Below are 12924 nucleotides of genomic sequence, written 5' to 3' on the forward strand. Positions count from 1 at the left end.
CATTATTATTGTTATTTTCAAACCAAAATCTCACATTGTTCCAGAAATGTTCATTGATATATATAGTTTCAAATTTGAATTATTTATTACGGTTAGAGTCGGAATAAATGTTCAGCGTCAGATCTAATGACGCTCACCTTCATGAAACTGCAGTTTTACTTTTATTCTTAGCTGCTGGTTTCATGTTTTGGGCTTTGGGAGTTGTTTTTCCTTTAAAAGATGGAAGGAAAAAAAAGGAAAATATTGTATTTAGAAAGCTGCGGTTTCATTGTTCATCTTGTACTGTAACTAGGCTGTTTATGTGATTGAATAATCAGGGACTGTGTCGGACGTGACGTTGTGGTCGTCGAGATTAGAGGAAGCGTAAATAGGCCCCTTGACAAGGAAGTGAAAAAACGATGAATCCCGTCACGTCCATCTCAGGCCGGCGTGCGACTGGACACGTTTTTTATCATCGCCCTTTGTCTACAAGACAAACACGAGCAGACGCAGACTGGCATTTCCCTAAAACTCCTTGCACAGCAGGTTCATTTAACCGCCAACGCATCTGGCAGGTGCAGAGTTAATGCTGTGCATTTGACCTTTAACCACGGACTAAGCAGTATGTAATTATTTTTCTTTTTATTGGCATGAAATTGAACAATTAAATTTCAACAAACTGACATGTTGCTTTGAAGTGAGGATGGTGTCATTCTAATGAAGTGGGCAATGAACATTAATGTTAAATTATTAGTATTATATATTTTAAAAAAGGTATATGCACCTGTTCTATTATTAATTTCTTTTATCAGTATTGCCAACTTTGTGTGTCCGTCGTCTTGAAAGCGTTTTGTTACTTGTAACTAACGCAGTTTAACATATAAAACACTGATTTAAATCTAAATGATATGGTGCAAAATAACACAAACAGTGGTTGTTTGTTCAAGACGGTGGAGCAAGAAAGCTTCAGCAAATACAAAAGATGAATAACATTTAAAGCTATAACAGAAATGATTTATTAAAAAGCTCAATATGTTAAACTCATACATTTATATTATACGTTTATTATAAAATAGTAAAACAGGTCTTCAAAAACAATTTCACCCCCAGAAACGGAAATATTAAGCAACCCAAAAGCTTCTTAATCACACTGAGAATATGATTTCAAATAAAAACAGCATCTGGACAGAGGAGACCACACATTGTGCAAAAAAAAATGATATTTGATCCAATTTATATTAGGTTCAATCAAACAGCTTTTAGGGGATTATATTTAAATTGGAATACTTTTTTAATAATGTTTGGTGGTGGTTCATTGTTTTGGGGGGATTTAGATCACCTACTGCCCCCTGTTGTATATAGCTGGTAATTGCATCCAAGTCTGGCTATGCACTGGTTTTGATAGTCAGCAGTGAGTGAAGTGGTGAATGACGGCTGATGTTTGAAGTGTGACACAGTAGTCTGTGGTGTTCGCGGATGAAATCCAACATCTGGGTGAACAGAAGCCCATTTGGAAATAATTTCCTCCCATAAAGAGTTTTTCTCCGCGTTATAAGTTCCACGTGTTTAACTTATAATATAATATAATATAATATAATATAATACGTGAGGCTACATGATGTCACGTTGCTGCACATGTAGTAACTGAGTGAATTCGTGGAGGTGCAGTCAGCGCAGGAGGAAGTGCAGCTCTCCCTCCTTCCTTTTCCCCACTAAACCGCGCCTCCTCTTGCACGGACGCAGCTCTGATTGGTCAGTGACACCCAGCGGCGAGCCTTTCCATTGGCTGAGGGCAGCGCGGATGAGACGCAAATCCAGTGTGGTGCCAGTAAAAGGCTGCGAATGCACGCAGCGATGTCCATTCATCTTGATGCGAGAGACTTAGGTGAAGAACTGAGAGTGAAAGAGAGAGAGAGAGCGTTGTGTTGGAGTCAGAGAAAACAACCCATCTTCAGGACATTTGATTTAAATTTAAATTTCCCTTTGCTCCGTTTCCTTTTACTTTTAATGCCAAACGTGCGGACGCGTAATGTCAGCAGCGAGTGCACACCAGGAACTCTGAAGACTTTTCACAAGATATCACAAAGTGACTTTGACTTCGCATGGAGGAGGAGAACACGCGCAAACTGTTGGAAACCTGCTTCTGATAGCGCGTCACACCGCGCTTTTACGCACAAGGACTGATCGAAGCCCGGTGTGTTTGGATAAAGCGCAGGAACTGAGCGACGTTGTTTTGTTTTTTTATCCTTTTCTTTGATGGACAGATAAACAGACAGCGTGAGAACCTGCAACACAAATATACAGAAAAACAAACCTGCTTTCTGTGTAAATTAAGAGAAGTGAAGCAACGAAGAGTGAAGTTGGGAGTCCGAGAACGCACAAATGGTGTTTCTGTGGGACGCAAAATACGGTACAAGTTATTTCTCTCTATAATTTGTGATATCTGTTGTATTATTTGTGATAGTTTGGAATAAGAAGAGGTTTCGGTGAAGAGAGCAGCGTTTCTGCAAAACCCGCTGGTGAATTCCATCCTCTCTGTTATTACACGTCGGTTCCGGTGTTGGCACATTTCATGTCAGTCATCATATGCGAGTCATCTGCGCAAAGCGTGGTTCTTTTGATCTGAAAGAAAGAAAGAAAGAAGCAAAGTCTATGCAGCAGGTACTACAGCAACATTTCCTTCTTGCTCTGTGTAACTTCCCCCTTTATAAACAAGTCACACAAACGCTATGTTCCCTTTCATTCTAAAAGCACATTACCTGCAATATCATGCATTATTTAAAAATATATTGGATGTACAAAATGCTGTATATGGTGTAACAATGATTTAGTTGTCATGTACAGGAGCATTACAGGGAAAATAAGCACTTCTCCTGCATGAGTACAAGTTTATTGCTTGTACATACAATTGGACACATGCTCCTGCTATTCCCTAATTTTAGCTCGCTTACATATAACATTCAAATTTGTTATAAACTTGACTTTTAAACATGTTTTTGAATTTGAATTCTCAAGGCGTAATTTCCCCCCCTCATTTGAAATATTTTACTCTGTTTCAGTTTCCATTTGTTGAGAATCAATATGGATTTTTTTACTTACTGACAAACATGAAATTTAATATAGTTAATGTTAAGTGTAAAATATGCACAACTTAATTTAGCCTTGTACACAAATAACCCATCATATTTGATCATTCAAGCTCTTGTTATGATACTGTATAATGTGATGATGCTGTATATGATCACCGCTTCAGTCAATGTTTGAGACTTGTTCCGCTATTTCATAACGTTAAAGATCATTATTTTGAATGGTTAAATATTATGATATTCAGTTGCTTATTTGAGCACATTTTATTTAACAATTGTGTTTTCGTTTTCTTTTTTTTGCACCGTTTGCTTAAAAGTGAGTGTGTTAAGTTAGTCCGATTTGCTCTAATCCATCAGGTTGTGAACATTTTGCAGTGTGAATTAAATTTAACTGCTGTCTTTTCTTTAGTGCCACTCCATGATGTCCTGCACTTTGCACATTTATCCCAGAACAAGACTAAAACTCACTTTGCAGTGAGAGATGTTGGTGATGAATTGTGTGATGGCTCTGGCCGTAAACGCGACATCTTTGACAAATTTAACTGCTCTAAACTCTCGATTTTAACAGCAGCGGATGTAAATATTGTGGCAAAGTAAAAAAAAAAAATCCTTTACACTCTGTTTCCTTTCCTAGTAACTGACTTCTCTGCCTGGTTTCACTTTTTAAATCTGACCTGCACACATCGTCTGTTAGATGTTCAAATCATTACTGTGAATAGATTTAAATTTGATACGATATCATGGTAAAAGTCTTCCATCGTTGTCAATATAGCTCAATACGGATTCACATACAAATCTAAATACGGTGAAATCAAACTCTACCGCGGCTCCACGCCGTTAAAAAACACTGCAGACTGTAAACTACACTGCAAACCACCAGCATGTGGCTTCAACTGTGGCTTCAACTGTGGTTCTGGCTGAGTGACAACGAAACAGAGCCATGGATACAGACTGACGGACAGAGACAGACAGGCGCGTGTTTGTCTCTTATTGCTCAACAGCGTACAACAAATGCATTTTAATATACATTTTGACTTATTTATGTTACATATTCACATACTTAACTTTAAGTATGAACGCAGGACTTTCATTGGACGCTGCAATATCTTTTTTTTTTGTCACCGCTCTTAAGACAATAAAAACTCCTCATCTTGTCTGAGAGCATGAGTTTAATGTTGACTGATTTTGCAGAAAATTCTCACATGTGTTTTCAGTTCTTAGCCCCGACTCCTCTCACCAGTATCCATTTAAACTGACGGACTCTCTGCTGCTGCTGCTACTGCTGCTGCTGTTGCTCTCTTTAGTTTCATGACTACACACTCTGGTATTCAAGTCAGTGTGACCATGTTGTGTGTCATCATGTGCTGTATATAAGTGTGTGTGTGTGTGTGTGGTGGGGGGGGGTAGTTACAGCTGTGTGCTCTGTTATGTCTTATTTTACACATCCTTTTTGGTCAAGTCACAGAAATTTAAGGTTTTTTTTATCATCTGTATGACACAACGTTGACGGAGCCACTTGAAAAGATGAGGATTTAGCTGATGATTTTTAGCAGTTTCTAGCAGCATTCTCAGTTATAAATAAAAAAAATGTTGTGTGTAAGAGTGGAAATTAGAATGGTATTCATTCATCAACCTAAATGATTCTGAAACGGACTCAAACCGACACTGAATGTTGTTTCCCTCTGTGTTTCTCTCAGACCCAGCCCCTGGCCGGCGTTACACTCCCCCCTCCACCACGCTCGCCTCCGGGGGGAAGATGGCCGAGGCCCTGCCTCTCGGGGCACAGGAGGCCGGCGGTGGAGCGTCTCTGCTGGGCAAGCTGCGCATGGCAGACCGTGGCATGGTAGAGGTACATGGCACTTTGGAATACACAATGTCTAGTTCTGAGTTTCCCCCTAATCTAAGCAGACAACTGATCGAAAGGTCTCTGTGATGCTTCTGCAGGTGATCTCAGATCATCCAGGCGAGCTGGTGAAGACGGACAGTCCCAACTTCCTCTGCTCTGTGCTGCCGACACACTGGAGGTGTAACAAGACTCTGCCCATTGCTTTTAAGGTGTGTATATCCTGTGTGTATATATATATATATATATATGTATATATGTGTAGATATCCTGTGTCCCGCAAACTAAAAATGCTGATTTTCTCTATGTGCTTTGGTGCAGGAGAATGAGTGTTTTACACTCTTCCATTTCCAGTGAGGAAAAAAAAGCAGTTCTAATAGGGCAAAAGTCCTCCTGTCAAACTAAGCATTTATTTACATAATTCAGTGACACTTGAAATGGTTTATCCTACATAACAAGCAGTATGTGTTGTGTAATGCTATAAAATATGTATATATACATATATATATATATATATATATATATATCACTGGTTCAAATCCCCACTCGGCCACAAAGGGCTGGGGTACCCCTGAGCAAGGTACCCAACCCCCAATGCTCCCCGGGCGCTACTCAGTGTGGCAGCCCACTGCTCCTAATTCTAGGATGGGTCAAATGCAGAGGATTAATAAAATTCCATTCTTAATTCTTATATATATGTGTATATATATATCTTCGATTATATGTCAGAAATACATTACGTCACAGTTTTATCAGTGTAATGATAATGAAAAGTAATAATAATAAGGCTTATACAGTACACTGATGGGAGCATTTTTGTTGCCGTGTCTTGCTTCATATCGATGTGTGTATGAGAACGGCTCTGCTGCACTTAAAATGAGTTAAAATGCATTTGTGGAAAAGCAGCTTTTAGCCGCAAAACACACAAGCGTTTGATTGATTTATTGAATTTTATGCATTAGTGTTGGCACATGCTTGTGTGTGTGTGTGTCAGTTTGCTGCCTTATGCATTATTATGGAGTGTCATGAGCGGATGTCACTGCCTCTTACTGATAATGGATGACTGTTATGACGTGCACGCACACACACACACACACACATACACAGCCATACTTTTCTTGAACACGGATCCTGCAAGTATACATTCTAGACAATATTTAAACTATAGGTAAACACAAACACAGGTGCACCCATGCACACACAAATACTACTTGTCTATGCACATGTATTATAGGTGCACACAAACACACAAACACACACACGTTGGGAATTGAGAGCTTTATAATTGTTTCCTTTATCCTGTTCATTCTGTTGGGCTGGTTGCTGCCAGTCTCTCTTGACCACAGCTGTCTTTGCGCACTGTATACGAGTGTGTGTGCATTTATTTAAACTTTGACTACTGTAGCATTGGTTCATTATTACTAATGCGACAATTTTCTAATCCAATCATATTGCATCATATTCATGACTCAGTTCTGACATTAACATCACATTAGCCCTTTAACACCGAGCGTATCGCAGATGACACGTTTGCGCAAATGCACTTTGCTTACCGCAATTACGTGACGGTTTGTGCCGTCCGGACAATTCCAGCGGTTTCTGGAAGCTGAGAAGTTGCACGTCAGAGCCAACATGTGGTTATTGCGGTAATTTCATGTGCGCTGTTGTTGCCGGAAGACGGCTAATCAGCGTCTTTGTCACCAGAGAGTAGAGAGTTGGAAGAAACGTGTGCCTGTGCAAATTTCAAATTTTCAATTTTCAAAATAAAATCTTTTGGTTTTTTTCATTTTAAATTGTTAATACACTTTTTTTACGTAGCAGTGAATTGTAAATAACTGCCAGATACTGGAAGTTATTCTGGAAAAATGCTCAAAAGCACTTACTCACAGGACATTATATAGTTCAGATGGACATTTTGAGGCTTAGGTGTTAACGGGTTAAAGACCAATATGTGGCGTGAGTACTACTTGGAGTATTATTATATGTGTGTTGTCACATTTTGACGATTGTGAGCTGCGGTTACTTACCACCAGAGCGCAAGGTTAAAACAGAGATATAATCCATAGTGTCTGTGGCATGGTCATTTGCACACCGATGGTGCAGTGTGATAAGCGTTAATATGAAAATCATCCCGCCTGGCTCTGGATTTGCGTACGTGTGGGAGAATGTGCTCTCTAGTACGCTAAGCATCAAACATTTCCATTTTCCATTTGATTTGGTACTTTTTTTTTCTATTTTAGCTTGACGTCTTATTTGCAACTTTGACATCTACATTTTCTTAAGTGTGGTGATACGAGTTACTGATGCAAAGTCAGCGCTGGCTGCACTGTGCCGAGATCCAGCCGGAGTCTGGAGACGCAGGGAAAACGCAAGGAAAATCTGATTTTAGCCACTTAACAAAAGGCTTCCCTGATTAAATATACACTCGCCTAAGACTATGATGTATAAATAATATGTTTGCCACTCTTTTCTTGCAGTTACACAGCCTTTTCTTTGGCTGGAAGCAAGTTTGTAAACTAATCAGAAGTCACAAAATCGACCGTTTGTCTTTTCTTTTTGTTCATAAAAACAAGCCAAGTGGATTTGAATTTTTTTGTACTTCCAAATTTCACAAAATCAATCCAATTTTAAACATTTTGAGTACTTTTTGCTTTTGTGTTTATAAAGTTGGTGAAAATGAAAGACAATTTTCATCAGATTGCCATGGTTGTGCTGAAAAAAGGGATATAAGAAACTCTATGTTCTTATGAATTACCAAAGCGAGAACATGCATTAAACTTCAGTAGGAACATCAGCCATTTAAGTAAGGCAGGACATGACTCCATCTTGTCTCCTCCTTCTTCCCCAAAGGTCGTCGCCCTGGGTGAAATCCCTGACGGCACCCTGGTAACGGTGATGGCGGGAAATGATGAGAATTACTCGGCTGAGCTCCGCAACGCCACGGCTGCCATCAAGAACCAGGTGGCCCGATTCAACGACCTGCGCTTTGTCGGCCGCAGTGGAAGAGGTACACACACACACACAAACAAAAAGTATAACATTTATTGTGTTGATAAAAAATGAAGGCTACAATGTGGAGCAGCACTGTCCATAAACGTCTCACACTGTCTAAAATACAATAGGTGTGTTTGGTGAAAGTGCACAGTACAGTAAAATTAGGGGAAGTACACGTGAATAAAAACAGTATTCCAGTGTTCTCGCAGCTTCCTCGTAACAACCCATTCACCTCCACCCCCACCGACGGACACACTATACCACAGTTACTCTAAATCGGTTGCAGGCAAATGCTCCAACTTATCTATTTAAAACAGCAGTCCTGTGTACACAAACTCTGCGAACACACACACACACAAAATATGAGCACATAAGTGCTCCCCAGCTAAATGTCATGTCGGAATAACTGTCAATAATATGACAGATTCCGCAGTCCTGCTCTTGACAAATGAGCGTATTAATAATTCATGTGCAGTAGAATTCAAATAATGAAAGTTGAGGAGTGAAAAATTTGTTTTTATGCAAATGCACCAGCACAGAGTACAATGGCCTTCCCAGAATCATCCCCGTCACTGGATTATTTAAAGACATGAAGCGATCCTGTGGGTGAATGCATGAATCTCACATATACGCCAAGTAGTCAATTTATTAGGAACAGCAAAATGAAACGTCGAATTCAGGAATCCTGCAACGAATCAGTTTGTGTTGCTGTTGTCTTTCTTTTTGTCATTGCGAAAGAGGGATGAGAGCTTTGTTCGACACGTTTGAGTGCTTACAGGTCTTTATGTAAAATACAAAGCTAAAGGGACTCGCATCCGACTGAACGGGAGCAAGCAAATGAAACTGAACAGCAGACAATGTCTGCACCGAGTCTCTGGACTGTACTGCAACAGTACTGCAGTCGGCCTCTTGTCACTATAGTTTCAAAAGAAAAACATGACTCAAGCATGGTGGATTTCTGTGGAAGTATTTGGTGCATGAATTCATATTTAGTTTGCAGTGCGTGCAACTGAGTAACAATAATAATGATAGTAATAGTAATGAAGATATTATGCATTTACCATACAAATAATGAGGATTTCTCACATACAAGTTAAAAAAAACAAAACAAATTTGACTCTTATTATTACATACTGTATGCGATAATTAATCATTTATGGCAATATTACGCTAAGTATCGGGACATAAATTGCTGTTTGGGTGAGGACATGGGTTTAAATGGAAAGTGTTGATGTTTTTTTAGATGTTTTAGATGTGATAATAGGTCACATCAGCCCACAGGCTGGACAGAGATTCTCTATTCTTAAAAAACCTCCAACTGTCATCAACTGTCCTTGTGGGAAGTGGTTAGTTTCACTGCCGACGCCAATGAGTGGTTTAGTGGTTTGACTGGTGGTTTTTCTCTGTGTGTGTTTGTGTATGTGTGTGTGACGAGTCAAAGTCCGACTCATTCAGTGCTCCCTATTTTGCAGAAGAACTGAGTTTCCGCTCCTAGCACAGCGCCGTCGCGCACACAGTTTTCATCGGTGTAGATATGTGGATTTGCATACGAGAACCCATCAGTTTTAATGATTTACAGCGTTAAACCCGCTTCACTCTAACTCCTACAGTAAATGTTACGACTACGGTATATATTAAACTAGATGAAACTAGGTGATCAGAGGTTTGTATGAGGCACAGGCAAAGAACTGTACATTAGCCGTGTACATACAGAGCATCACACACACACACACACGTATACAAACAAATGCACAAACACCAAGTTATTATTCAGCGAACACACACGTCGCTTTGTTGACGATATCTGATTGTGAGGAGTAGACGGCCCAAACTCAGCAAGCCCTGACATGTACACACACACACACACACATTTTTGTACATTATTCATAGTGAGGACACTCATTGACAAAATTCCCTACCTCTTTACCCTAACCTTAACCACCATAACTGAATGCCAAACACCAACCTTGAACCTAATCCTAATCTAAACCTTATTCTAACTAATCCTAAAGCTAAGTCTTTACCTTGTGAGCCACAATGGCTTCACAAGGTCACCTCATGTGAAAGCCACTCTGACTCTATAGACAGAGTGAGACATAGCAGTAATTCTGATTCGCATGGAAGTCTCAGACATGTGCCTTTGTCGTGATTTTAGTCATCCAGCGTGTGTGTGTGTGTCTGTGTGTGTTTGTGTTTGTGTGCGCGATAGACACAACAGACACACAGACTTCAGCTGTTCCCCTCTATCAGCCAAAATCTCTTACTGTAAACTCTTTGTGTAAACAACCTGCACAGAACACACAACCCACCCCAGTACTACACAATCCTCACACTCGGGCCTGTGTAGCCACGGCATCAGAGGAAGAGAGAAGCACTGTTAAGAGAGAAGTCAGAGGAACACCTGGCATCACCCACATATTATGTGTCTGCATGTGGTAACTTCAGTCCTGGCAGACAACAGCGGTGGTCTGCATGTGTGTGTGTGTGTGTGTGTGTGTGTGTGCAGCAAGTGCAGTGTTGAGTGAGTACTACTTCCAGAGCTGCGGCTGGTGGTGGTACCACCCCCATCCCACAAACACAGATGCACACATTTTCATCAACTTCACATCATGTCCATATCCATATGAAATAGATAATAACAGGGAGATAAACAATAAACAACACACGTCCACGTCCAGAAACGACTTAATGACTCAAGACAAGCGTCGTTAAGGCTCCATGTCTGCTTGTTCATGCCGTTGGTGATTTAATGCATTATGCAAAGCATAAGGTATATTTAGGGAGCATGAAGGGAGGCAATAGAGGGATATGAAGTGGGAAAACACACAATCAAGACAATTAACATTTTCTCTTTGCTTCTGTTCTATCTCTATCTGTCTTTCTGTTTTCCTTCACTATCACTCCTTTCCTGCTCACCTCTTGTCTCTCAGGGAAGAGTTTCACTCTGACCATCACCGTCTTCACCAACCCTCCTCAAGTGGCCACATACCAAAGAGCTATTAAAATTACAGTGGATGGTCCGAGAGAGCCACGGCGTGAGTTTCACACACACACAGACACAAACACACACACACGGGTTTAATTGTGGAGTCCCACAGGGTTCAGTTGTGAGTCTCATCCAATTCCCAATGTACATGAATTCTCATATTCACGACTACCTACAACCACAGCATACGTTATCAGTGTTTCTTAAACAGGGGAAACATTTGGTGAAAGTTTTTAGTTGTAAAATCAGCTTCTTTTTTGATTTGATTTTGATTGGCTGCCCGAATCGAGTGCTGCGACTCTGTGCCCGTCGTTGTTGTCAGTCACAGCTCAGAGCTTGAGAACAAGAGAAAGAGAATCAGTCAGAAGCATTAAAGTGACACATACGTATGTGTGAGCCAGCGTTATGGATGCGTATTTTAGGATGGATTCCTAATTTTACTTCTGAACTGACTAAACTAAATGCTTTTCCTGATATTATGTATAACATAAATAAAGTCAGACCAAGTGTTAGTTGAGTGAGTCAATCTGGAAAGTGATGCAACACTCGAGTTCCTCTCCCAGTCAGTGTGTGATGAAACATGTATTTTTCTTTAATGCTGGATGAGAAAATGACAAAAAAAAGTACTTGACGTGATATGTCATCGTAATAGTCGTCGTTCATCTCAGATGGAGACAAACTGAATTGAGAGTCACTGGTCAGCAGACTGGGGAGAGATGTGAGGTGACAGAAAGAGAAGAAGACTCCTGCCAGTTCTGCTCAGCTGTTAATAACCATCACTCGTCTCTACGTCGCCCACACACACACACACACACACAGTATAAATACACATTTGCACACACTTCCCCCATTGGGAGGAAGTGCCTGTAACTGGAGCTCAGTCCCAGAGCTTTGAAGTGCAGCCAACATCACAGACAGCATGACAGACCACCACACACACACTCATGCACATGTGTGCCTGTGCGGCGCCCATCACCAGATTCACAGCCACAGTCTGGACATTTTTTTTTTGTCTGTTTTGCCTTGTAACTGTTACTGTAATCCCCGGATTATGTAATCAGATTACAAGCGTGAGGTAATCTGCCCACAAAAAAAAAAACATCTCTGCATTGCTTTGTGTTGCACAGTCTGACACAAACACGATCTGTACTGAGAGAGTTGAAAGTTGCAGAACTTTAAAGATTCATAAGGGATCGTGACAATTTCGTCCCAGGTCATCGTCAAAAGATGGACGAGGTCAAACCGGGCTCTCTGGCGTTCTCTGAGAGGCTAACAGAGCTGGAGCAGCTGAGACGGAGCTCGATGAGGGTGACACCTCCTCACCATCATCACCATCAAACCTCGGCCAACGCCCGCCAATCTGCAGCACTCAACTCCGCCACATTCTCCAGTCCCACACACTCTCAGATAACTGCTGGTAAGAGCCAAAACAAAAAAAAAACAAAAAACAATGGTTACATTTCGGACTAAGTCTTTTTCTGAAGTGTGGTTGTAGATGGTACTGACCGTCTGTACCGAGAAGCAGTCTGAGACATGGAGGCTCATTGTCACCGATAACACGGCTGTCGAAGGAGACAGAAGAAAATAACAGAAAAGGCTCACCTGACAAAAACTGACACCTACTTACAGTAAATCCACAATATCTCATCAAAGGATCATTTGTTTTTGCTTTATCCTGTCGTTTTTCCAGGTAAAGGTTGCGTCACTTTATAAACCACTCACTCCCACACCAAAGTCCATAGAGAAAATCAGTGATTTTACATCATAGCACACAGGAGTTGTTGACCCACTGCTGACTCCACCAGTCAGTTCAAACATGCTCTTTTCAGATTTACGTTAGTGACACAAACTCATTAACAAAGCAACAGTTGACCAGCTGCTCCATTTCCATGTGAGCTAAAAATCACCCATTTTCTCCATGGATTTTTATAAAAAAAGGGTTTATTATCCTTCAGAGAATAACCACACCAGAACTAGGGAGGTATTTTCATAGCAGCTTTCACACAAACGCCAGTTTGAGTTCAGTGTCTTGCTTA

At 40.7% G+C, this 12924-nt stretch overlaps 1 protein-coding gene across 6 annotated transcripts in view; it reads left to right on the forward strand.

The window, feature by feature from the left end:
- runx1 (RUNX family transcription factor 1) overlaps positions 1-12924 on the forward strand; it is a 34995-nt gene that overhangs the window by 17308 nt on the left and 4763 nt on the right. For 3 of the 6 annotated variants that reach the window (XM_044019263.1, XM_044019266.1, XM_044019264.1), the window contains 5 exons: positions 4763-4914; positions 5010-5120; positions 7759-7915; positions 10833-10937; positions 12102-12305. In XM_044019263.1, the coding sequence (XP_043875198.1) occupies positions 4763-4914; positions 5010-5120; positions 7759-7915; positions 10833-10937; positions 12102-12305 (729 nt within the window). Of the gene's footprint in view, positions 1-1816; positions 2390-4762; positions 4915-5009; positions 5121-7758; positions 7916-10832; positions 10938-12101; positions 12306-12924 lie in introns of those variants that run through there. The other 3 variants (XM_044019265.1, XM_044019268.1, XM_044019267.1) reach the window with 3 other exon arrangements.

The sequence above is a fragment of the Solea senegalensis genome, linkage group LG2 (assembly GCF_019176455.1).
Source record: "Solea senegalensis isolate Sse05_10M linkage group LG2, IFAPA_SoseM_1, whole genome shotgun sequence".
Classification (NCBI taxonomy): domain Eukaryota; kingdom Metazoa; phylum Chordata; class Actinopteri; order Pleuronectiformes; family Soleidae; genus Solea; species Solea senegalensis.